The sequence below is a fragment of the Pantherophis guttatus genome, chromosome 3, assembly GCF_059756535.1.
Source record: "Pantherophis guttatus breed Tessera chromosome 3, ASM5975653v1, whole genome shotgun sequence".
Lineage (NCBI taxonomy): Eukaryota > Metazoa > Chordata > Lepidosauria > Squamata > Colubridae > Pantherophis > Pantherophis guttatus.
Window position 1 is genome coordinate 35,003,249 of NC_142065.1, and position 27,088 is coordinate 35,030,336.

Sequence of the window (27,088 nt, forward strand, 5' to 3'; positions counted from 1 at the left end):
AAACCAGCAACCTTACCAAATTTCTCTATTTCTTATATTAATAATTCTCCCATTTCAAGGAGATCTTCTATTATGAAAGCCATATTGTCTGCGAATGCCTAGGTTGTATACTCTTCTTTTTTAATTTTTAACCCTTTTATTTCCTGATTATCCCTAACCTGGATCAATAAAACTTCTAGCGAGAGAATAAATAAGAGGGGGATAGTGGGCATCCTTGCCAAACCCCCTTATTTATGGTGACTGTCTATTAGATCTCTGTTTACCATTATTTTCGCTGTTTGATTTGAATATATTGCCTTGATCATTCTAATAAATTTTTCTCCAAATTTCATAGTAGTTAATTGTATGATTAGGAACTGTCAATTTAAATTATTGAAAGCCTTTTGTGCATCCACCAGTACTAATACTAATTGTTTTTCAGGGTGGGCCTCATAATATTCTAATATGTTCATTATAATTCTTGTATTGTTCCTTATTTGTCGTTTGGGTAGAAACCCATTTTGATCCAAATGAATAATATTGTTTAATATCTTTTTGAGTCTTTCTGCTATAATCGTAGCCAGGATTTTATAGTCAGCATTTAGTAGCAAGATTGGCCTATAGTTTTGTATCAATTGATTATCGGTATTTTCTTTCGGGATTAATGTTTTGAATGCCTCCGTCCATGAGTTTGGCATTTTAGCTTGCTCTAATACATCATTATACATTTCTAACATAATTTCCTCTAATGGTTCTTGGAATTTTTTATATATTTCCGCAGGAATCCCATCTGGCCCAGGTGTTTTATTGTTTTTTGTTTCTTAACTGCCTCCTTCATCTCTATTAAGGTAATTTTATCATTTAACATTTCTATTGCTTCCTCTGGTATATTTGGCAGGTTTCTCTCTTGTAGATACTTTATTATATTTTCTTCTGCAATACTTTCTTGACTATATAGCGCTTGAAAGTAACTTTGAATAATGGTCAATAATGCTCCATCAATCTTGTAATGCAGATTCCCTTGTTCATCCTGTAGGTGTTTTATCAGCTTTTTAGTTTTTTCCTTCTTCAGTTTATGGGCCAACCATCTTCCAGGTTTATTCGCTGTTTCGAATTTTGTTTTGCCACTTTTATGTTCCATATCATTGCTTCCTGTTGTATTAGATTGATTTTATGTTTCGTTAGGTCTCTTTCTTCCTTAATTCTATCGTTCTGGGGTTCTTTCTGCAGGGCAGTTTCCAATTTTTTGAGATTCTCCAATAGTGACATTTGTTGTTCCCTTTTCTCTTTATTTCTCCTCACCACATAAGCTATTGTTATTCCCCTCATATATGCCTTTGTAGTGTCCCATATGTTCTGTAGTGTTGTTTGTTCTTTTCTATTCTCCTTAAAAAAGTTTTTCAATTCCTTTTCCATTGTTTGTAAATAGGGTTTTTATTTTACAATTCTTTGGTTTAAAGTCCATCTCCTTTCTTTTTTCTGACCTTTCCATTTTATTGTTAAAGGGCTGTGATCAGCCCAGGTATTTGGCAGTATTTCTATATCTTCTATATTATTAATCAATTCTGGATTCATCCGTGCCATATCTATGCGTGACCATGAACTATGTGGGTGAGAGAAGAAGGTGTATTGTTTTTTCCCTGGGTTTAATTGTCTCCACGCATCTCTTAGATTTAGTTCTTGGACCATTTCAGAAAACGCACTTGGTAGTTTTCGTCTTTTCTGTTTATTTTTCTTTGTAGACCTGTAATCTCTTTTATTGTCTACTACCGCATTAAAGTCGCCTATTACGCAGATATTTTCAGTCTAATTCAGTTATTTTTCTATGTAGTTTATTGTAGATTTTTTTGATTTGTATTTGATGCATAGATTGTCACTAAAAGAATTTGTTTATAATTTGTTGTGATTTCCGTTATCAAAATTCTACCTTCTTCATCACTGTATATTTTCCTCGAATTTAAGCAATCTTTTATATATACTACGATCCCTCTTTTTTTGTTCTGTGCCAGCGCTAGATGTAGTTTCCCAAGTTTGGGGCATTTTAAAAAGTCACTGTGTTTTTCTTCAATGTGGACCTCCTGCAGGCAGATGATATCCATATTTTCTCTTTGAAGTCTTGTTAATGTTTGTTTACGTTTCATAGGTGAATTGATGCCATTGATGTTTAGTGATAGCATCCTTATTTCGACTTCCATCCTGTTATTTGTATGTAAGTTTTGGTCCATTCCTTACTCTTGTCTCAGTTTGTGCTCTAGTTCTGGCTCCTTCTCTCATCTGTCGTTCTATTTCCCTTTGATTTCTTATGTCTTGTTCTGTCAATTTTTCCTCTGATATCTGGTCCTCCTAACGTTTGCTTTCTGCTTCCTCTCTGCTGTCTTGTTCATCCTCCCCACTTATGTAATGGTCATAGAATTCTTGCGCTTTTTCCAGGGAGTCAATCCGAAATTTCTTTTCTTGCCATGTAATTAACATCCCCTCAGGGATGAGATGGCTCAATTTTAAAAATCAAGCATTATGTGAAAAATTGATATTTTAGGAATTCTTAAGGACAGCAGATGGTCAGTCACTTAATTTTCCTGTTAACAACAGATATATTAATGTAAGAAATATGCAATCTTTAAAAAGAGTTCAGAGAAGCAGCTTATTTATTTGCCACAGATAGATTTTCTCTCCCCTCCCCAATAAGGAAGAGGATATTGGCAGAGGATTGTGACCAACTGCTTATCTGAAGAACCTAATATAGCAAACGTACATTTCTATCAATAGTTTCTATCAGAATTTACAATCAAAGCTCAGGGATGTTTCTACTGTTCTGACCTTTAAAAATTGGTAGTAGTTTGGCATAGTCAATAAATGCATACTTCCCACCTGGCTGCCAATCCTGATCTCTTCTGGTTACAAGTCCATGTAAAATGTCATGGAAGTCTGTTGTGATAAAGCCAATGATAAGCAATTGCTATAGTGTTGCTATTAATGGATACGAGACTTGTAATAGGCTAAAAATAGGGTCTAAATTTGATGAGCAGCAAAAACTCAGTGAGATGGTAGATCCATTTGGAATTGTGAAATAGTACAATCCAAATACTTATTAGCTTAGTGAGAACTAGATAAAAGTCAACAACAAAACTTCTCATTAAACTGTGACTGAAATATAAAAGTTCATAATTGCATGTTTAAAATAAGACACTAATTGCAAGACTAGGGTTTCTTGGCTTGTATGAATATTGTAAAAGATTGTGGTTATTTAATTGGGTAAGAAATGTCTCCAACAGAGAAAGTAGCTTTAAATTCATAGAAACTTTTCAGGAAACAGACAACTTTTTTACTACTTTGGAGATGTGACAGGAGCAGCTAGTTACTATTTATTAATAAAGCAGCACAAGATCAGGAATGGTAGTAAACAGATAAATTGATTAGTCTATAGGAGGACATAAGAATATATTTATATGATATATGTTTGAGAGCAAGCAGAGGTAAGTCCTCAAAGATATCAGAAAGGCAAATAAAGAATTACTGTGTCAATGGTTATACTAACTAATACGTTTGACAGATATGGTGGAATTTTAACCCCCGATTCCCAGCCAGCATGGCAATTTTGGGAGTTGTAGGACTAGATTAGGGGAATGCTTGGATTAATGGATTTTTGGGTGCTGATTTTAAAATATGTCTGATTTCCAGTAGTAGCAAAAACCCCTTGCAAACATAAACAGAAGAGATTCTGAATTACCATTCACATACCATTGTACTTTTTTTCCTTAAACTTGGAAAAATGACTTTCCTTGATTAAAAAGGGAAATACCCTAAACGGAATAAAGTACAAAGACTAGTAATTCCAGCTTGCCATCTGCAAGCCTAAGTGTATTGATGAAAATAGCCCATCTCCCAGTCTAGATCTAAAGTACCCTGGGAGAATGTTCACAGACTTTAATTTTATCATACAAATAAGTTGGTGAATTCTTGCTGTATTTAAAAAAAACCAGGAAATAAATGTAACATGTTTTTAGATATTTAGTAAAAATGGTTTTCTATACATGCTATCGTGATAAATTAATTATAAAGAGTTCCTGAACTAGAGAAGAGAAAGGAGAGGAGAGGAGAGGAGAGGAGAGGAGAGGAGAGGAGAGGAGAGGAGAGGAGAGGAGAGGAGACGAGAGGAGAGGAGAGGAGAGGAGAGGAGAGGAGAGAAACAAAATGTAACTTTAATTTATGTTAACCATTTTTGTTGTATGTTACAGACCACATGTACTTATCTTGAAAAGACTATATAAAAATGAAAAGACAAATATTGCCTTCTGTGATCAATAACAGCATCAACACCATTCATTATCACAAAGATAATGGAACTGACAACAGAAAGATTATCTCCCCAACCCAGCTACCTGCAATACTGAATTGTTCCTTAATTGCCCAGTATAATGAAGCACAACCTTGAGGGCAAAAATCTAAACTCCCTCCAGCATGATAGTTAGGTTATGCAATCACGTTTCTTTCTCTTTCTCTACCACAAAAACCCCTGCTCAAGCCCCACAGATCCACCACGTTTACACAATAACTCACTTGCACACTTTGACAGATTCTTTTCAGAGGTGGAGACTTGCTGCTTGACCCATCTTGAACTAGTTCTTCTCTTCCTAGATGCTTAACCACAATACATCTTTCCAGAGGGTTACCCCTAAAATAGAAGATGAATCCATGAACATGAATCACTTGAAAAAAATCTTCAATATTCCTGATATTTTAGTTCAGTAAACAAGCTAAATTAAATAGGTAGAATAGTTTATATGGATCACAACAATAAATAGTAATATTTAAAGGAACAGTAGGGTTCTAGTACCAAATACCTGAATCATGGTTAAAATTATATCCAGTCTTATATTAAAGGGCAAAATTAATGAATTTTAATATAAGGTCTTAGTTCCCTTGAGTGACCTTTCACAGATTCCAAATCATCTTTGGGGTGGCTGCCCTATGAAGTCAACCCATAACATGACAAGATCATGACTGTCTTTTATTGTCATTTCAAACTATTACTTTGGGAATACATTTTTACATACACATCTATATATTTCCTCACACATGATATAAGAAATTATGGAGCGGCTGAGAAGGTATTTGAAAGGAAGTAGGGTAGCTTCTTATAAATGTCATTTCAACTCAGATTCCAAGAAATCTGAAAGAAGCATTCAAATCATTCCAAAAGATTCTCCCTTAATGAACTCACAATAAATGAGGTTGGAAGTTCTTTTAGAAGTTTTCAAGATTCTGCATTTACCCAAGGCTAGCATTAAAACTATCCTACTGAAATTTGTGTCGTTCTTACTTCCTTGATCTTCTGTCTGGAATGCTAGGATATTTTTAAAGCTAGAGTCCATGCTTATTCCTAAGGAAACAAATATATCACAAATTCCCTTCATTGAAAAGAATCTTTGAACTTACTTACTTAGCTTTACACTTCTGTAAGGCTTCATCAGCTATCTGCTTCAAGTTAATCAGCTTATCACCTCTATAAAAGGCATCTAAAACAACAAGTAAATAATTAAAGTGGCTCATCAGAACAGGCCAGCCCTTGAAGGTTATCCATCATAAAGGAGGGACAGAATAGTTTAATGTAAAAGAAAGAGAGAACAATGGATTTAAGGGAAAGGCCAATGCAGTAACAGCAGCAGTTTCTTCAAAATTCAGGGAATTTGAAAGGATGTGGGTTAGGGTTAGATTAGGGAACAATCAGAACAAACTGGATGGCCTTTGGCATATCTTAGTTCTGGTATTGGCATCCTATTTATTTCATGACAGAATTAACAGAACTTAACAGAATAACAAAGTTGGAAGTCTTCTAGTCCAACTCCCTGCTCAAACAGGAGATCCTGTACCATTCCAGACAAATGGCTGTCCAAACTCATCTTCAAAGCTTCTTGAATAGCTTGAACAACTTGAATAACTTGAATAGCTGTTTTTTGTTGTTGTTGTTGCACATTAAAACATAATGTTGCAGGATCCATTCTGAGTTGGACACTGGAACCAGAGGTTTAGTCTTCTAAGCTTTCAGAATTTTGCTGGAGCCCATCCTCAGGGAATGTTTCTCTTTCCAAAATGTGTGCACTGGGGTGTTCTATATGTAGTATTTATGTGATGTGTGGTTGTGTGTGGTTTTTTAGTTGTTAATTGGGATGTTGTGCTGTAGCACAAAGAAAGAACCAACAACTTAATAGCTGGCCATTAACCCCTCAAATAAGAACTAAAAGCCACACATAATTGGGCAACACATAAATTCTACAAATACTACGCATAGAACAGCCCAGTGCACACATTCTGGAAAGAGAGAGAAGTTTCCTCAGGATGGGCTCCAGCACGAGTCCAAAAGCTTGGAAGACTAAATCTCTGGTTCCGGTGACCAACTCAGATTTGTTATGCAACATTATCCTGGGATATGTGCATTTGCCTTCATTTGTAAAACATAATGGGTCTAACAGTTAAATGAATGTAGGTCTTACAAATCTGAAAATCAATTAATTTTATTAGAGAAGGATCATCTAATAAAAAGCATTAATTGAGCAAGCCATGGCTTTTCAAATGTAAGGCCTGCTTTTTTTTAACTAGAGCATTTTCCTGCTTTATAACAGCTAAGAAAATTAAATTCTTTTTTAAAAATACTTTGGACATTAGATCATAAGCAACAAAAGTTATGAATTAAAATGTTTATAATTCCAGAACACTGTTATATTGACAATAGATTGATCAAACATATTCCTATGTGTTTTAACTGGAAATAGCTCCTTCTTTTATTTCAAAGATGAAAAGTATAAAGTTATCATTAATTATAAACCCAGTGAGGTTATGCTGATTATATACTAAAGAACCTACAGGTTATCAAAAAGCTATTTACCTGCAGTTATGAGAAGCGAGCAGTTGGAATCTAGAATCCTCTCACAAAGAGATTCTGCTGAAAAGCCTGCAAACTGAAATCATAATCACAAATATAACTACCGAACAGCAGTAGCCACAACAATGCCAACTTGAACTCTTTTGAATAGGATTTCTGACTGTGAGTAGGAATAATGCAGATATAAATGTTTTTAGCTAATTAGTTAAAAGGCAGTTGAAAACTCTGTTTCACAATACAGCAGAACTCCTTAGAAGAAAATCTTTGTTACAATCAGTGAGAAACGCATTGCAAATAATTATAATCACAAACTGTAGACAGGTTTCATTGAAACCTAGCTTGATCAAAATTGCTGCCTTTTTCCTAATGTATAAACATACTGTTGAGTTAAGAAGGTTTAAGGATATGGTGCTTCCATTATGCCTCTTGAACTAAGGAAAGGAGGTCGCTGGCTGGCTACTGAATGAGTCCAGAAAAAGGCGTGGCTCCTTTCAGAAGAAGCCAACAAATACAGCAACAGCACCCATGCTGGATTAGAAGACCTTTGCCTAATTCAGTTCCAAATGCTGCAAACTTTTAATGCAAAGCATCACAGCAAATAAACATGCTGCTATGGACTGAAGCTTTGCAATTTGTCAGTATTCTGTTGAACTATTTAATGCAATGTTTTGGGTTAAACTCCTTAAAAATGTAGGGAGATTTTTTTTTTTAAATTAAATTATTTAAACCTGAGGTCTTCTTTGGAAAACAAAGTGATTAATCAGCATCTGCTTAGTCAAAAAGTGGCATAATGGCATACTCACCTATTCAAGAAAGTAACTCAAAATCACAGGGAGGGGAGTTAGCTTAGTTTAAATTGCTACCTATGTCATAGTTCATTTCAATTAGGTTTTATTGTACAGTACCTGATCTGCAAAATACAGACAACCATTATTTATTTATTTATTTATTATTTGGACTTATATGCCGCCCTATCTCCGAAAGGACTCAGGGTGGCTCACAACAATAAAACACAGAGAGTTCAATTTTTTAAAAAATACCCATTAGTTGGCAGCAAGAACTTTTTGTATCATTTGCTGTTTCATTTGGATTTGCAGACCACACACACTAGCCCTAATTTCAATTAGTAACTCATAACCTTCAAGGCAGTGGTGAAATCTAAAATTTGTTACTATCGGTTCTGTGGGCGTTGCTTGGTGGGGGAGGGGTAATGTGACTGGGTGGGCGTGGCCTTTTTTTTTTTACTTTTAAAACCATTTTTTCTACAACCTCTTCGCCGAGGTTGTAGAAAAAATGCTTTTAAAAGCCTTTGACAATCCCAGCTGAGCCACGCGATCATCAGAGGCTTTTTTTTTTACTTTTAAAAGGATTTTTTCAGCCGAAGAGGTTGTAGAAAAAATGCTTTTAAAAGTAAAAAAAAGCCTCTGATGATTGTGCGGCTCAGCTGGGCATAGGGGCGGGCAGGGATTTTTGCTACCGGTTCTCCAAACCACCCGCCTCCATCGCTACCAATCGGGCAATCCGGTCCAAACCGGGAGTATTTCACCCTGCTTCAAGGCTATAATTCAATAAATGTTTTCGTTGAATAAATATTCCTACCACAATAGAATGAAGTGCTCCAATTCTGGCACAAGCTAGCATAGCAACCACTAGCTCAATTATCATTGGCATGTATATGGAAACACTGTCTCCTTTCTTCACGCCTGTGAAGAAAAGAAAAATCTCAGATCAGCTAACTAAAACAATTTTCCCAGTCAACCACACAAAACATCATAATAATACCTGAAAAATCAAATGAACTTATTGAACAAATAGACATTTGTTAAATTAAGGATCTCAGAGCTAGAGAAGGCATCTTTGCTCTGATTTAAGCCAGCATCAAGATGAAATAAAGAAATGTTCAAAACACACACACTCTTCAAAAAGGAATTAAAATGCATAACTGATTTCACTGTTTTATTTATTTCTTGCTTTTATTGTTTTTATAAATAACTCAAGGTTATTTCCCCACAACAACTTGGTAAGGTGGGTTGGAGTGAGAGCGGGTGACTGATTCAAAATTATCCAGCTGGTTTTCATGCATAAAACAGGACTAAAACTGACAGTCTCCCAGTTTCTAGCCTGACATCTTAACCACTAGCCCGAATTGGTTCTATAAATTACTGAAAAAACTGGTATCAAAGAAAGGGAAGTGGAAGAAGCATATACACTGCAGGAAGTTAAAATACAAGTGCTAAATGAATTTAAAGGTAGATTAATTTTCCAAGAGAATGACTGGAAAGTAAAAGTAAATAAAGAGGGTAAATAAAGCAGCTTTCAACAGAATAAAAAGAATTATATGTATGAGGAATTTTATTAATAGTACGTGGAATTTTACCAATTAAAGAATGAAAAAAGAGACTGGTGGAATGATGAAGTGAAAGCAGATGCAGATGAGGGAAACTGCACATAAGACAATGGGTGTAGCAAAAATGACAAGAAAGAGAAATATTGCATATAGTGAATGTAGTCAAAGAGAACATAAAACAGTTCAAGAGTACAGGATTATAGAAAATACAGAATGATTGTGATAGAAACTTTGAAAACTGGAAACAGATTAAAAGGGCCAAAGAAAAAGACAGTGGACTAAAATGAAATAATGAAATTATTTGGGATAAAATTCAAACAATGGACGTCTAGAAGGAAAGGTTTGGAAATATGTATGGGAATGACAGCAATATGAGATGACCTTTATTGTCACTTTTTCTCTGTACACTGGCACACAATAAAAATGAAATTCTGGTGCCTGATCACAAAAGAATATATATATGTACCCATACCCATACATAAAAACAGATATACATATGCTGTACATACACAAATGTATATTCACATACATATATATATAATATTAATTACAGTCCATTTCGAATACATAATAGAAAAAAGAGTCTTGAGAGTTAACAAGGTTGATACTATATGATACAAAGCTATTACAGAATCCAGTTATTCTGCTTTGGATACCACGAAACCTCCTCCCAGAGGATAACAAAGAAAATCAGTCATGGAGAGGATGTGTAGCATGCCTGATAATACTGTGGACCAGTGGTGGGTTGCTTCCGGTTTGCCCAGGTTCAGGCGAACTATTAGCAGCAGCGGTGGGAGGCTCCGTTCACCCTCCCGGATGTCATCAAATATGATCGGTGCATGCACAGAAGCTTTTGCACATGCGCAGAAGTGGCGCGTGAACAAGTGCAGCGAGTGCGAGCGAGCGAACCGGTAGCAAATGTAAGTGAAACCCACCCCTGCTGTGGACCCTGGTCAAGCAGTGCTTATATGCCATGTAATATGTCAAACAGTGAAATTGAAACTAATGCTATAAATATTACTGCCAAGAAAAAATGGCAAAATCAAAATTGTAAATGCTGTGAGAATACTGAAAAATGCTGGGCTATAGAAGTAGTTGGTATAACTGAGACTTGTTAAAATATGAATATGTTTTGCTCGTGGAGTAGTTCTGTGACTTCTTTAACATGTGTAAGTAAAGACTACATCCATACCTGAAAATTGAAAGAATTCTATCATTACTGTCTTATAAAAAGAGAAATGTAGCAACAATTAATGTAAATGCACAGGAGGATTTCTTTGTTAAACATGCCTGAGAATGTTGGCAGAATTCTGCCTGAAGGGTGATAATGTGTGAAACACAGGAAGAGATTATGGCTTTATACTAAGCATGGGGTTTGTAGATTAGCTTTTCAACTTTGCTTTTCAACATGTCATTGAGAAATAAATGAAGCCGTTATTGTACATATATTGATTTAAAGAAAGTGCATGATAAGGAAAATAAATTTGATTTATGAAATGTTTTGTGCAGGTATGGGGTTGGAATTCAGCAGAACCTACCGTGTTTCCCCATAAATAAGATCCTGTCTTATATTTTTTGAACCCCAAAATAAGCGCTTGGCCTTATTTTCGGGGAGGTCTTATTATTTTGAGGCATGTGGAGCAAGGTGGGGCTCCTCTTGCCGTCTTACCTGATTTCCAGCTCTGTGTTTAAATATTTTCAGGGAGAGCTTATTTTTGGGGGGGAGGCTTATTTTAGCACATGCGTTCAAAAGCCCAATTGGGCTTATTATCAGGGGATGTCTTATTTTTTGGGAAACAGAGTATGTATGATGCAGGTAGACTAATATGGGAATAATATGTATGATTAGTGAATGATTAACCCTAATCTTACTATTTAGGACAAGGATCAGATTTATGGATAAATGTGTAAGTCATGTTTATGGTAATATGAGAGATGTGTTGCTTGGAGAAATGAATGTACTTGTATTTTTGTATGCAATGAATGTTAGGTTGTATGATGCAATAAGAAGTATGGCTCTGAAAATGGATGTGTCCAAACCAAATTAATTATGTTTGAAAAGGAAAATGGAGTATTTATTTATTTATTTATTTTGTCGCATTTCTATGCCACCCCATTCCCAAGGGAGTAAACCATTGTATATTTTACATAAATGAAAAAAAACATTGTATATTTTACATAAATGAAAAAAAAAGCAAGTACATGAAAGTGTCTGCCTTCAGAAACAATTTATTGAAGATAGGAAAATGTTAGTATGCAAATGCTGGCAGTAATGGATAGTAAAAATGGTCTTTTGTGAGGAATGAATGCTGAAAGAAGTAAAACTGTGATGAGTGTGTTTCTGCCTACTATGTAATATGAAAATGAGGGCTAAGTAATTCAAGGAGAAACCAGAAGTTTATAGGATAAAACAAAAAGAGGCAGAATCAAGAATCAATGAATGTTGAAAGAATGTGGACTGAATATAACAATGAGTGACCAACATGAAAGAGGAATATCAGTCTGATCATACTGAGATAATAAATGAGGATCAAATCTTAAATTTTAAAATTTTATGGTACATAATTTTATTTTATAATCATTCCATGTATCAGCACAACTACTACTATTCTTATAATCACCTGCATTTTGAAAAATAATTGCTTGGACTACAAACATGTTCATATATTTGCTAGCTCTGTGCCAGATATCAAGTAGACAACAGGTGACAGTAATAATTTCAAACACAGTTACTGCCTTCATGCATACTGCCTTACTCATCAGTATATTTCTATTCTATTACTAAGGAGTACTTTTGTATAACTGTTTAGGAATGTACTGCTTGAGAAAGTTTAGGTTTCATTTAGGGTGAAAAGTGATCAATATGTACAATGTTTTCATAGTAGGATGTCATATTTAGCATACCTCAGAAGGGGAAGACACTCTGGTTTATAAAATGTGTACAAATGTACAAAATATACAAGTGTACAAAATCAGAAGAGATGGGTGACAAGCAGCTCTATTCAGATATTTCCCCTTCAAACACCGCTATCAAAGTTATACTCCTGGTTCTTAAATGTTTCAAGCTAAACACCACAAATGGAGAGCTTCAAGAAATACAGGAAATTGTTCATGGCATAAATTTATTAAGAGCATGCAGGGAACCAGCTGATCTCAGGAGTGGAGCGTTCTATAAAGATCCGCAGGTCTGCTATAACCTTATTGACTTTAAGGATAAATAATGACTGAATAAAACTGAACTAAAATATGCATATGGAATAGGGTATGCTTAGCCATCTTCATTTTTAAAAGTGTACCCTTTCCTTACCTACCAACCAGGGGTGAAATGCTACCGGTTCAGACTGGTTTGGCCGAACCGATGGCGGGTGGTTCAGGTTTTAACCAGGAAGTAACCTTTTTTTTACCCTCTGTGCATGCGCAGAAGGCTTTGCACGTGTGCAGAGGGTCCAAAATTGCATGTGATGTATACATGCATATAAAGCATGCACTTCCAAACCGGTAGGGAAGGTAAGTAGATTTCACCCTGCTACCAACCTATATATCTTGCAAAGATGTGGAAAATCTTATCTGATTGAATTTATTAATCTTGTTTCAAATGTGGACTCAAAAGAATTGAGACAATGTGGCAAAGCTGAAGTTAATACTAAACTTTTTCTGCCTTAACAATATGCCAGAAGCAGAGCTACTGGTAGTTATAAAAATTACAGTCTAAATTATGGCTGTAAAGCCATCAAAATAAGGCTAATGGTCACAATAAAAATTATGATCTGGATTGTTAAGCATAGGACATTTCCAGTACACCCACAAAATCACCTTCTAGAATATGTTAAATACAATTCAAATTCAGATGATCATCAGTTATGGAGGGTGAGGATTAGAAGATAACATTTAAGGGCATAGACAACTATGGTGGCTCCATAACCTCCTTTAGTCCATTCTCATATGACCAGGAACCTAGTGGTACATCTTCTGATTTTTCTTCCCAGGTAATATTGTTAATTTTGAGTGCACAACAAGATCACACTTAATAATTTCATTGTGGATGAGAGAACTGACCTCACATGTCAGTTATAATAATGGAATTGCAGTGGATCTTAGAAGTCATCTAATCTGACCTCCTGCTGAATGCTTAGACCACAGGTGTCAAACTCAATTTCATTGAGGGCTGCATCAGGGTTGTGTTTGACCTCGGGGCCCGGGGTGGGCATGGCCAGAGTGGGAGTGACCAGCTCAACATCATTTGTGTCAGGAGGCACCTGTGGTGGCCCGAGCGCTCTGCCAGCGAAAACGGAGCTTGGGCACCCGTTTTCACTGGCAGAGGCACCATGGGCTGGTCCTTCGCTGTTTCCAGGCCTAGGGGCAGATTTAAGCACCCCGTGATCCGCATCCGTTTGACGCCCCTGGATTAGACCATGGTAAATAATCTGGATGACAGATTTTACCCTAATCTACAGCCAGCTTTTTCACTTAATATTAACCCAGAAGTTAAGAATACCAACTGCTTTTCTCCAAACTAGAGTAGAGGGGCTTTTACTAGTTTTAAATTAACAAGACAGATGAAAATGCTGCTTGATATACCACCCACATTGCTATCCTGGAATTCTCCTTGATTACGCTCTGAGATGGCCTCTGAATGGTATTGGAAAACTCCAGAACTCTGATCTTGGGACTTCAACATTGAGACTGTTGCCACTCTAGTAAGACAAGTCTGGGATTTCATAGCCTCTATGACAATCATGGTTCTCTCTTTAATCAGAAACAAATAACAACCTAGGTCAGCACATATTCTCAATTCAATTTTTGTTTTGCAACATGAGAAGGATGACAGCCTAGATACTGGGGTCACTCTGCTGTACTGGTCAAACCATCACTTGTTAAACTTTTGTCATCACCTCTCTTGGGAACAGATGAGGACTCCTAAAATGTATAGAATATGATGTGTTCTTCAAATGAGCTAGAAAAATGCACTAGAAAATCCATAACCATTGATCCAATCAAAGCTCCCCTATGAAAAGAAGTTAAACTGGCCACTGACATGATTATACTTAAATCTCCTAATCACCATTGTGAAATCAGGCTTTCTTCCTGGCTTTATGGAGAGTTGTGGATGATGAAACCGGTCAGGAGATTAATAGAGTGCAAATGGTGTAAGGTCCAGCACATGCTGACACAATACACATTAGTTCACAAACTGCTGACTCTGCAGCAAAAGTTAGAAGGTGAGCTGCTATTTTTTAATGCCCATTGTATCTTCAAGTAGCACAGTTTTTAAGACAGTTAAGAACTTACAATGCTACCATTTGCTCTGGAAATTTTTACCTTAAAACTCTTGGAGGCATGCTGTGACAAATTTGTGGGGCATTTTGAGAACACAACTCAAGGGGTAATTCTCAGTTTTCCAGGTCTGAAAATGTGGACAAGAACATGGTTTCAAGGTACCTAAGAGATTGTCTTCACTTCTTCATTCACTAAGATTACCAGGAAAGGATTAGATTTTTTGTGCCAAAGCTGATAGTGTGTCATCATGCATGTTTTTCACAGGCAACCATTTTCTGTGATGGTACCGGTACTCTGAAATCTTCCTAACCCACCAAAACCAGACAGGTGTCTATACCTTTGATTGCACTGAAGATTTACCACTTCTCTCAGGTCAGCTCCGTAAGAATGTTGGATTAATAGACTTAATTTGTTTTCCTTCTCTCTGGTGCTTTTTTAATGATATTGCTTTAATTTATGGTTCTGATTTAATTGTTTTCTGATTTATGAGAAACATATATAAACAAAAAATCATGATAGCTATTTAAAGGTTGTGTCTCCTCCTCATAGCTGGGGAGGAAAACCATCAATTCATAGTTGGGGACAACAAGTAACTATCAGTCTGGTCAAGGTCCAGAGCAACTTCCAACAAAAAGCATGTGAATTCCTACAACATCAGATACCTTGTTCTCGAAGAACATTGGCAAATTGGCAGACTTTGCTCAGCAATTCACTATATGTAATTTTCATGGAATCTCCTGGTTCATTTCCTTCCCTATAAGAAAAGAAAAAAGATATACAGTATAAATGCAAAAAAACTTATATCAAAGTTAAACTTCACATGTTTTACTATAAACAAAAACTAATAAAATAGCTTAAAGCAGCTTGGTGTTTTTTACATGGAAATAGAGAGTAAATAGTTTATGCCACCTTGGAAAAACCGCAGCTTTGAAATAGTTAAAAAATATACAAAGCAGATCCTATCTATAGAAGAAGACCTCAAAACAATAGACAATTAGGGAACCATATGTTCCAATTTCCAAAGTATGCATTTGCACTGACATAGTATGATTTGCTACTGCTTTCTGACTGGTTGCAATTTATCAAAATGTTAGTTCACTGATTTCAAATGGCAAGTTCCTAAATACGAGAAGTCAAATTTTAGGAAAATTTTCTTTGCCTTTTTTCCCCTTTCTTTTCATGTTCAAAGTTTGTGCAAAGAATATGTTGGTACTGATGACATATATGCCTGGATAAAGGACTAGAGTATTTTAACATTACACCAATTTGAATGTGAATAAATGCAATCCTATACATATTTACCTGGAATCCTGTGTAAACCAAAGAGGGAATTTCCAAATAGCCATGCACAGAATTGCAAGAACATTTCTTAAGAAAACAAAGTGTCCTATAAGAAGGTGTGAAAAGATTATTTTGCTATTTTGTGTAATGGTATCTGCCCTTAATTTGGGAATAGGAAGCTGGCACCTTCAATCATATGGGAAAGGCACAATTCTGCCCTATATAGTAGCAGATATTAGCTTAGCTTTCCAAACAATTTCTGCTGTTCTTCTGTGGAAAAATAGCATTGCTTTCTAAATGAATGGCAGAAAATATTTATCAGCCAAGCACAATTCTTTTGTTCCAGATTGCCCACATGCAGGTGACAAACAGTGTGAATCTTTATGATTTTTATAAATTTATATGAAAGATGGCATTTTGCTTTCTACCCATACCTGGTCTAAATATCAAGTGCTCCTAAAATAACAAATATAGGCACAGTTACTTGAGCAAGGATGCAGACTCTTATGAAGTGAAGAGAGGGATCAGCAATCAGTAATTAAAACTGGCATACATTTCTGCTTTGCAGATACAGCTAAGATCATGCCAACTGGCAAAATATGGGAATGCAGCCAGACTGTTAATGCATAAATTTAGGGCTTTTAAACTATTCCATTTACTAAATATTACTTGTAGTAATAGGTATCACTCATTAATTCTTGACCAAGTCAAACCCCTTGAACAACTGCTAATGTCCTGTCTGCATTAGGTCTTATATTCCTATAATTCTTAACCTAAATAAGAAACAGTTGGAGGAGGCAAAGCAGGCATAGAGCTTTGCTCAGAAAAATGTATTTTTCAATACCATACTGTGAAATTTCCTTTCACAGCTTATCCATTTCCAAACCAAATTTATTACTAAAAATATATATGCATGTGTAGTGACTGACACTATTGTCCTAATTGCAACAGATAAAAAATTTACACAATATCAACATATGTTCCATGGTTTCAATGCTTAAATCCATTTCTACATATATCTCTCCACAAATACCGTACTTAAAATTGCCACTAATTCCAACCTAATTGAGCACTTGCTCAAAATGATGGTCCACAGCATTTTTTTTCTCAAGAGATTTATAACTGTATAACATTTCAAAAGTTTACCTTCATTTGAAAGCACTAAAATCACTTTGCATAATATGGGCAGTGTAGAATGTAATTGAAAAAGGTATTCATTCTTTGTTTTATTGTTTTGTATTTTATTTTTTATGATAAAACAATAAATTAAAAATTAAAAAAAGAAAAAGGTATTCATTCTTTCTTGCCTACAGATAAAGACTTGGCACATGATATAAATTATTAAGGATACTGAAGAATATGACAACATTAAAATGATACAAACTGTTCTCTTAAGCTGAGCATAAATTAAAATTATAGTCTTTCAAATACAGAATTCACAAAATAAATCTGAACAAGAAAAAACAAAACTCTGAATAAAGCCCAAATCCAAATGATGTATTTTTTTCATTTAAATAGAATCATTTAGTTTTACAAGGTGACCAGAGATGGTCAACTTGTAAAATGTAAAATTAGCTTAACTATCACTTATTAGAAGCCAACAACCTTTCATCTGTTGTGAAAAATGATGGCACAATAATCAGAACATGATATGACAAATCTGACTCTTTACCACACAGTAATTGGAGGTTACTACATTCTCTGTTGGCAAGATGGACAAAGGATAATGATTGCATTTTGAAAGCCTGAACATCCCCAATAACAACTACAAAGACAACTGAAATATTTCAGAATGGTTTGGCCTTCACTTATGATCTCCTACACAATACAATATTAGCAAGTTCATGTCCATGTATTTACTTAAAGCTAAGGTGACAATAAAACACAAGACAAGCTCAGGACTGAAGACAGACCATGAAAAATTGATCCTACCATTCTTCAACAGATAGCAAAAATCATCCAAAGACCAAAAAATAAAATAAAAGTAGTTCTGGTACTAGCAGCCACTGCAAGCTCAGTTAAGAAAGAAGCAATTATGCCTTTCACAAATATATTCTCTGTAAACTTTCTTTCCCACAAAACTATATTAACAAGATATAGATATCACATTATAGTATCAACATAGAGAGAGAGGGAAACATTTCTTATTAAATATAATAGGCTGGGGTTACAAAAACATATATTCTTTCTGATGTTTGGACCTATAGATACAAAAACACATTAATCAACCATTCAATTTCAGAGTCCACTACTGTATAGTGTGGTCTCTGGCTAATAAATTTAAATAATAATTTGAAATTCTAGACATGATTAAATGTGAATGACAATATCTTTGCTTTAAAAAAAGTTACACCAGTAATCTTAGAGATGTTGAAAGGGCATTTGACTCACAAAATCTTTTGCAAGAAGTTTTCAACATATACCATGAACAAGACTGGTTACTTTCTGTACTTCTTTCTGTTCTGTACTCTTTAGAACTGCAATCAGGTATTCTCAGAACTAGAACTTGTACATCTGTTCTCATTTATTCACAATTGTTACAAACTAAAAGGTGAATTGGAAAAACCAATGTTCAAGGCAGCATATTACATGTGCATTACATAATAATCACAAGGATCATGTAGAATTCAAAAGTGAGTTGACTCATTAAACTTAATGGGCTTGTTAAAGAAGCTGAGTATTTTTCTCAGCCTTGTGCCAAATTCTGGAAAAAAAAAAGTCAGGCTGCTTTAATAAACAACAGAGAGGTGCTAAATTTTGTCTATCATCCAAAGCACTTCTTCCAGATCATTTTGAAGCATACACATACCCTTAGTAAATAGTCCTGGGAAAAAAGTTTCAAAAATTTCTTTAACAATCTCCATATCCCTCATCTTAAAAATTGCATATTTTCTTAAACGCAAAGCCAACATTATTTTTTAATTAAGTAGGGGTCATATTGTAGATTTTAATAAAAACAAATATAAAACCTGCAGGCTTATGCAGGCTCCACTTTTTGAATGAAAAGAAGTAACGGAATTTAGAAACAATGGAAAGAGGAGGCAAAGAAGAAACTAGAAAAACAAGGACCCAAGAAAAACCTGTTTTAATTGAACAAGCAAATAAAGAAGAAATTGTTTGGCTTTAGGTCTTAGTGTCAGCCCAATTACTAGAATTGCTTTCATTTTTTTTATCTGCAAGCTAAAATTAAATATTGAAGGAAAATTAATGCAGGTTCTTGATACAGTAGTTATTTGAACAAGTTAATTAGAGGAAAGATAACCTGAAACGTATGCCAGGGCTACAAGCAACCTCAAATCTTTTTGTGGGACGTTAGGGACCCATTTATTCTAATTGCTAAAAACAATATTTTAAGAAAAACACCCAGAAATCGTAGACTGAGCAAAGGAGACTGATCATAATATCCCCCTAAAAATTCCTCCTCAAACCAATTTTTTAAAATTGTAGAGCTGCCAACAAATACATTCAACAGCACCTAATTTACCTCACGGCAGTATCCATTCTGACCTTCAACCTCCCCCACAGAACTAAGTGCAACACAACTCCTGGTATAAACCACAACAAACAGGTGAGAAACAGGAAACATCTCTACTCAATTTTAAGTTCAAATCGATAAACCAATGTTAAAGTATGAAACTTCAATGAAAAATGATGATACTTTTCAAACCTCTCCTGGAGAAAAAGGGTATCAGACTGCCAAAACACTCTCAAAAATAGTGAGAATTAGAACTGAGATTATTATCTCAGGATACTGTTATATAAGGACCATTAAATAAAAACTGTAGCACTTCCATATGAGGTCTTTGTGTCACTCTTCCAATCACACAACAGCTCACTTGCAAGCATCTGCTAGTGTTCAACCAGCTCTACAACAAGTCATTGAAAGTTTACTTGTTGCTCTGAGGGCCCAGTGATGTGGCAACATCTAGTCAACTTTAGCTGCATCTTAGAAACTAAACAGGATCAAATGTGGTCAATAATAATAAACCTTGTTAGATGCTGCAATAAGACTGAAGAGACTGACTATAAATAACAGCATGACAAGTAGCAACAATGGTGCAGTGGAAAATCTACATGAAATACCATTTGTTTGCAAGCAAGAACTGATGGGACCATAAAATAGAGAAAGTCATAAAAAATGAAGAAACCAAACTACTCTGGAACTTTAGAATTCAGACAGACAAGCAATTGCCACATAACATAACAGACTTAACAACTGTTACTAAGAAAGGCAAAGTATGAATAGTGGAGATGGCAATACCTAGAAACAGCAGAACAGAATTAGTATTTGGATAGGAGACCATCAAGTAATCCTAAATTCTCAGGGAGGCTGGAAAGCTGATAAAATATCCCAAAAGAAGGGAATGGCATGTGGATATTCCATGAAGTCATCAAAAATAAAACTTCTAGCAGGTTTGACTTTTACCTAGGGAACATATTTTCACATTGGCAGAAATTCCCATCTTCCCCAAGAGTTAAGAACATACTGTAAATGCCTACAAGCTGCTACCCATTTTTTCTTTTACTACAGAGCTCCACTAAAAATATTAAGTATGAAATTCTTCTTGGCTGCACCAATTTTCTGATGGTATGCAGAAAACTATTTTGCTCGGTGTTAAACTAAGGTTCAGAACCCAGTTCAATTTCCATAATGAAAAAAATGGAATATTAATAAATATGTATGCTTTCAGTTTCCAGAGTTACATGCTTCCTTAGAATGAACCCAATAATATTTAGTAGAAATGTAACTCGGCTTAAAAGGCAACAACATGCCATAGACAATCATTTTTTTATTAGACGAAAGAGAAATTTACAATGTGTCTTTAGAATAAAGTTCTTCCCAGTTGTAGAAGAAAGACCTGTTTCTGATCTCCGGGTAGCTATAAACTTTATGGCTGTTAAATCTGCAGGTCATTAGAAAGCTATTTCAGTATGTCCACCTGGTATATGGACACTCCCATGTAGATATATTAAGCAAATATATGAAGAAACTTATATTACCTATATAATGTTCATGTACTGCCTTCTTAAAGTTATCTAGTGTTGTAAGCGCATGACTATTGAATCTAGAATTGTTTAATTTGAACAGACTGGAAACATATGTTGAAAAGTCCATTTCTGCATAATTCTACATTGATCAGAAAGCATCGCAAGATTGCGAGTTCCAATATACATTGCTGACAAAAATGTTTTATAGTAAGCGTAGAAATCTACAGATAGTCCTCCACTTATGACCACAATTTAGCCCAACATTTCCATTGTTAAATAAGACAGCTTTTAAGTGAGTTTTGTCCCATTGTACGACCTTGTCACAATTGTTAAGTTAATGACTGTAGTCATTAAGTTAGTAATACAGTTATTAAGTGAATCTGGCTTCCCCATTGACTTTGCTTGTAAGAAAGTAGGAAAAGGTGATCACATGACCCCTGGACATTGCAACTGTCATAAATACATGCCAGTTGCAAAGTGTCTGAATTCTGATTAAGTGACCATGGGGATACCACAATGGTCATAAATGTGAAAAACGATCATAAGTCACTTACACCAAGTACCGGTGTAACTTCGGTCACTAAACAAATGTTTGTAGGTCAAGAACTACATGTATATAGTTGGCTCACGTTATTGAACAGTTGTCTTCAAAATTCAGTTCAAGGCTATCTATATTCTCCTTTTTAAACTCTCTTATATGACTGCCCATTCCCCATTCATTATTATAATAACCAGAAATCTATCTTCCATTTCAGTTGCCTTGTGGCGAGATGGGCATAAGCAAATTTAAATAATAATAATTTATTCTATTTTGGCAGGTAATATGACAGGTAGTGGTAAAACGTAAAGCCACCTTCAAGCAGAGCTTGACACCTGCATCCATTCCATTTTCTTGTTATAAATGTGATTTACCACTGCCTTTCTCCAAGATTCTTTCTTTCCAATTTCCAACTAGCCAACTGCCCTGATTTCCCAGGTAGTCCCAATGAAAATACTGACTAGAGACAATGCCCTTTGCTTTCTGAAATTGGTCATGTTGACTACATGTCCCATGCTACCACCTGCTGAGCCTGGTGAACCACAGTAGCACCCATTATCCCCAGATATGGCTTTTCTGGAATGTACTCTCTAATTCAAAAGTGCTATATAACTTCAGATAAACTCCTTCAGAGCAGTTTTACATAGATTTTAACACAAAAGTATTAAGGACTGTTAAGAAAATGTCATAGTTTCTAAAGATATAAAACATGTCCTCTCTGTAGAATTTTCTATGAATATACCAAGAGCTAAAATATTCTAGTTTCTTCACTCACACTTGACACCTATTGCCAAAATCAAGAGACTGCATGATTTAATGTTAAAAATTACGAGCCACATTGTGCCAAAAGGATATCCTTGCACAAATATTCATAAATACACACATCGAAGAGGAAGCTCTGGTACAACTTCCAAAAACTTAAGGAGACTGATGGCACTTTTTCCAACCAACTAATTTGCTTCACAGTTTCCTTCATTGGATCATAGCATGACTAGGTTGATATAGGCCCGTGATGGCAAACCCATGGCACGCGTGCCAGAGGTGGCACACAGAGCCCTCTCTGTGGGCACGTGCGCCATCACCAGCTGCTCTGCTGGTTTTCAGCATGCACATGTGTGCCGGCCAGCTGGTCTTTGCGGGTGCTGGAGCACTGGGAAACGGCCAGAAAATGGCCAAAAAACAGGCATGCACACGCCAGCCAGGTGGTGTTCGGGTTTCCGATGCTCCAGCACATGCAAAGACTAGCTGGCCAGCGCGCATGCATGTGCTGGAAACCAAAAGACCAGCTTGGCCAGTGCATGCATGCGCACTGGCCAGCTGGTCTTCTGGTTTCCTGTGCTCTGGCGCACGCACATGCACACGCATTCCGGTTTGGGCACTTGGTGCCAAAAAGGTTCACCATCACTGATATAGCTTTAAACTAGGTGGAAGAGGAAGACAGGTTGATTATGTAGATGCAGATCACATGGGAGACAGATTATATTTCATCAATTAACAATTGGTAGCCTGACTGTAAATTTGGTGGTATGTTTTGGGTGAAAGCTGGAAGCATGTTGGTATACATGACAATCGGTGAATTTCCTGTAGAATGTGAGGTTTGTGTTTCCACTATGTAGTTCTACAGTAACATTAAGAAAGTAGATTTGTTCTGTAGATAGGTCTAGGTAGATAGGTGTTTAAGTTATGATGGAATCTTAAATAAAATCTCAAGTAAAGGAATTTCAGAGGGTAAGAGTTAAGAAAGCATTCTTATAAGGATATTGAGGAACATTTGTGTGGCCATGGTTGTGTCACAATGGCCGAGCAACATTGCCATTTCTCAGCAACATTGTACCATGTTGTACAATATCATCAAAATGGAATTTAAAGTAGCCACTGCTTCTCTATGTGCATGAATATCTATTTTGTGCATCAAGATTTAGGACATCACCATTAGTCCCGCACAGTTAGCTTAATTAATAACAATTCTGGATTAATGTAACAGCTTACAGGCAGGAAAGGCCGCCTAAAGCTTTTAAGCAAATTACAGTTCCCTCCCTTTCATTAATTTGCAATTCAAGTATTATCTGCAACATAAATTTGATTTAATCACTGAAAGAGAACTAAAAGCTTTTTCTATATTTCTTCCAGTTTCTCTTCAAAAATGTACACAAGGTCATAAAGAGAGTTGGGAATACTCACAGGCCCCATTTGTGCATTATAAAATCTCATTAACTGCAGTATGGCACGGGTATAAATTTATATATCACCATAATGCTGTCTTAAACATCAGTGACCATGTGCATGGGGTATTTTCTGAAATTAAACTAGGATACAAGCATAGACATGCTCCCTTTCCATTCTCATCCAGGCCACCATATCCTATTCTTCAATTTCCCCATGTAACCTACATGTTGATTTTGAAATACTGTTTTATCATATGGAATTCTGAATGCACTTTTCATGTTAGACAAACAATTCCCCAAAAAAGGGTGCTGTCTAAATTTGAGATGGAAAAACTATGGTTATTCAGCTACTGTCAGGGTTATAGTTCAGCAACTATCACTAACAGCAAAGCATGTAGGAATTGCAGTCCATCAGCATTTGAAAAGCCGTAGGTCTCCTCCCTCTCCACAGTCATAATCATATAGTAAAAAGTTATATTTTATCTTTAATTTTTTATAATAAAAAGTATTATTTATCTAATTGACATCTAATTGATTTTTACTGTATAGTTCTGGAAGAAATCCTCTATTTTACCTGCAATTAATGGTTCTGCATTTGTTAATACTAACAATACCTACCTAGTAACTATCACACTAAGAATCTTTCCGATGCAGATTTAGAAATGAGTAATGTGAATTATCTAAGGGTTAAATTCATTCTTATGCAATTCCAAATTTATTTCAAAATAGCTTAAGCAAGCAACATACACTGTCGATTAAGTTCCCTGAAAATAAGAAAGTGGTTTTCCTGATAATGTCTCTTGTTAACTATAAGCAGATATGACACCATACCAGTAGAATTGCTGATAGTCAATACATGGACAAGGAAATTCTTCCTAAGAGTTCCTCTACCATGAGATAAAACCATTTCTCATCCTCCAGATACGTAGAGAGTAAAGAAGATGATTTTAGCACAGATAAGCAGAATTTGTTATCAAAGCAACAAGGTAAAAAACATGGCCTAAGCTCAAGTCATGCAGAAGGTATGTAAAGATCTCTCAGAAAGCCACCACCCTAATTCTCAGGAGTGTAAGAGGGGGAGGAGATAAATCACAGTCAGATTTGCAAGATTCTATATCCGTAATGGCTAACTTATGGCACGCGTTGCCCTACCTCATTCCAGCACACATGTGCGTACTGGCCAGCTGATTTTCGGGCCTTCTGGGCTCACTGGAAGTCGGGAAACGGGCTGTTTCCAGGGCCTCGGGGGGGGTGAGGCTGTTTTTGCCTTCCCCAGGCTCCTAGAAAGGCTCTGGAGCCTGGGGAGAGCAAAAAAATGGGCCTACTGGGCCCACCGTGCCATCATGTGCCAAAAGCAGGGGGAGAGCGGGGGGAGAGCGGGGGTGTCATGTGTGCATGCGTGGGGGGACGGGGCTCATTGAATTATGGGTGTGGACACGCGCGCATGCAATCCCCTTCCACTACCCCTGCTTTTGGCACGCGATGGCAAAAAGGTTAGCCATCACTGTTCTATATTATAGCCAATCTTAATAAAAAATAGTTTGTCTTCTGGTGGAATTGATTTCTTGGCCTGGTATATATTCTGGGGTTGATACAATGTTGCTGAGTAGCAATTCTCACAAATGAGTTCATTTATTGGCAATTGTGAATAGCATCCATCACTTCCTAATATCCGATCTAGAACAACTCGAACTTAAATCCTAGAGGTTATATGTTTGCACATTTAAGAAAGCTTTTCTATGTCCAGTCCTGAACTGCTGAATGTACTGATTAATACAAAAACAACTGTGACAAAAAGCAGGAGTAACAGTGATAATTTTATATCAATCTATCTCCTCTAAAAAGTATTCCTTTAAAGTAGCATTATGAGTCTGCTTTCTTTCATATTCTAGATTTTAAAAATAAGATGGGATTTGCATAATCTTTGAAAAACCTACTATGTGTTCCTACTTTAAACACTTTTAGTTTAGGTAAGCATAGCTTGAAGAGACAATCCCAAGAACATTCAAAAAATATGTAACGTTATTAAGCACTACCACTTTCAGTTTTGAATATACACCATCCAAATCAGAGTGCATGCAGTAATTGTGTCATCTTTTTTGCAGGGAAAAAAAAATTTTTTTTACCTCCTTAAAAGATTTGTTTAGAGTTTAAAGCAGTTTTGCTTTAAAGAGTTTCAAGAATTGGATGCTAAAGCATCCTTCTCACTTTGTATCTGAAGCAAACTACAGCCCAAGCATGCAGCAGATAGTTTTAATAAAATTAACAGAATTATCAAAAATCCGTTCACTATTATTTTAAATTATTGTCATGTATATTTAAGAGAAATTGTTCAAAGCATGTCTCTACACAAACAGCACTACTTATTTCTAGACATTAACCAATATCTCCTGTGTAATTATAGAGTATGAGCAATCATCTTTCAGAGATTATGGCATCTGTCTATCTGGTTTTCTTACTCAACTAACCATCCTGGCAAAGTACCAGCATTGGTGAAATGCAATTTCTGAAATGAAGTCTTGCAAAACTATAACCACAGCCAAGTAGAAAGAGAAAATTCTCAATAAGCATGTATATTAGAGATGTTATTTTAAGACAGAAATCTTGTAATTCGTACATGTGCGCGCACACATACACTTAATTCTTAATACAGAAAAAAATGGTTCATTAAAAATTCTTATATGAAAAGGAGTTGAAGAGTGTTAGTGAAACTTTTTGAGACATTTGGCAGGGACTAGAAAAGAAAGGGTCAATTTGACGTTTTCCAATGAACTTCTGCAAGAAAAGGAGCATAACCATTATTTGCCCTGTAGACCTGATGATTGAGGCCTTAGCTTAGCACTTAACATTTGAAAATAACACAAATCTGCAATTCACCATTCTTTGTGATCTTTGGTAGTAGCCCAATATCAACACTATTTCATCTCTTTAAAAATCATAAGAAGTATCTGCTTTACCTATTACATTAAATCGTGGTTAGTTTAGCCATAAATTAGTATAGAACCACAATTGGTGAGGTTCGTAGATTATGCCAAGCCATAAACTATGCTCTAGAAATCACAAGGCTAAATTTATCCACTCAAATCACTGAGCAATATGTAAAGCTATTTACAAAGCAGAAAAGCAGTCTGAATGAGTATACAGATAGTCCTCAACTTACAACCACAATTGAGTCCAAAATTTATGTTGCTAAGCGAGACTTTTGTCCCATTTTATAACCTTACAACCTTTCCTGCCACAGCTGTTGAGTGAATCACTGCAGTTGTTAAGTTAGTAACATGGCTTCCTCATTGACTTTGTTTGTCAGGAGGTTACAAAAGGTAATCACACAACTCTGGGTCACTGTAACTGTCATAAATATGAGTCAGTTGCCAAGAATTTAATTTTGATCATGTGACCATGGAGATGCTGCTACGGTTGTGTGAAAAAATGGTCATAAGTCATAAGTCCATTTTTTCAGTAACATTTTAACTTCGGTTACTAATTGAACAGTTGTCAGTCAAGGATTATCTGTAATTCAGAGAGCCAGTTTGATCTAATGGTTAAGGCACAAAACCTTGAGTTCAAGTCCCACCTTAGACATGAAAGCAATTGGGTGACCTTGGGCCATTCACTCTCTCTCTTTCTCAGCC

The 27,088-nt window shown here is 35.8% G+C and overlaps 1 protein-coding gene across 4 annotated transcripts in view; it reads right to left on the bottom strand.

Annotated features, from left to right (window-relative positions):
• ACSS2 (acyl-CoA synthetase short chain family member 2) overlaps window positions 1-27,088 on the bottom strand; it is a 62,959-nt gene that overhangs the window by 26,010 nt on the left and 9,861 nt on the right. For all 4 annotated transcript variants that reach the window (XM_087889238.1, XM_087889237.1, XM_034414072.3 and 1 more), the window contains 5 exons: window positions 15,146-15,237; window positions 8,459-8,562; window positions 6,863-6,935; window positions 5,420-5,495; window positions 4,537-4,651 (listed from right to left, as the gene is read on the bottom strand). In XM_087889238.1, coding sequence (XP_087745364.1) covers window positions 4,537-4,651; window positions 5,420-5,495; window positions 6,863-6,935; window positions 8,459-8,562; window positions 15,146-15,212 — 435 coding nt within the window. In that variant the 5' untranslated portion in view covers window positions 15,213-15,237. The remainder of the gene's footprint in view (window positions 1-4,536; window positions 4,652-5,419; window positions 5,496-6,862; window positions 6,936-8,458; window positions 8,563-15,145; window positions 15,238-27,088) is intronic.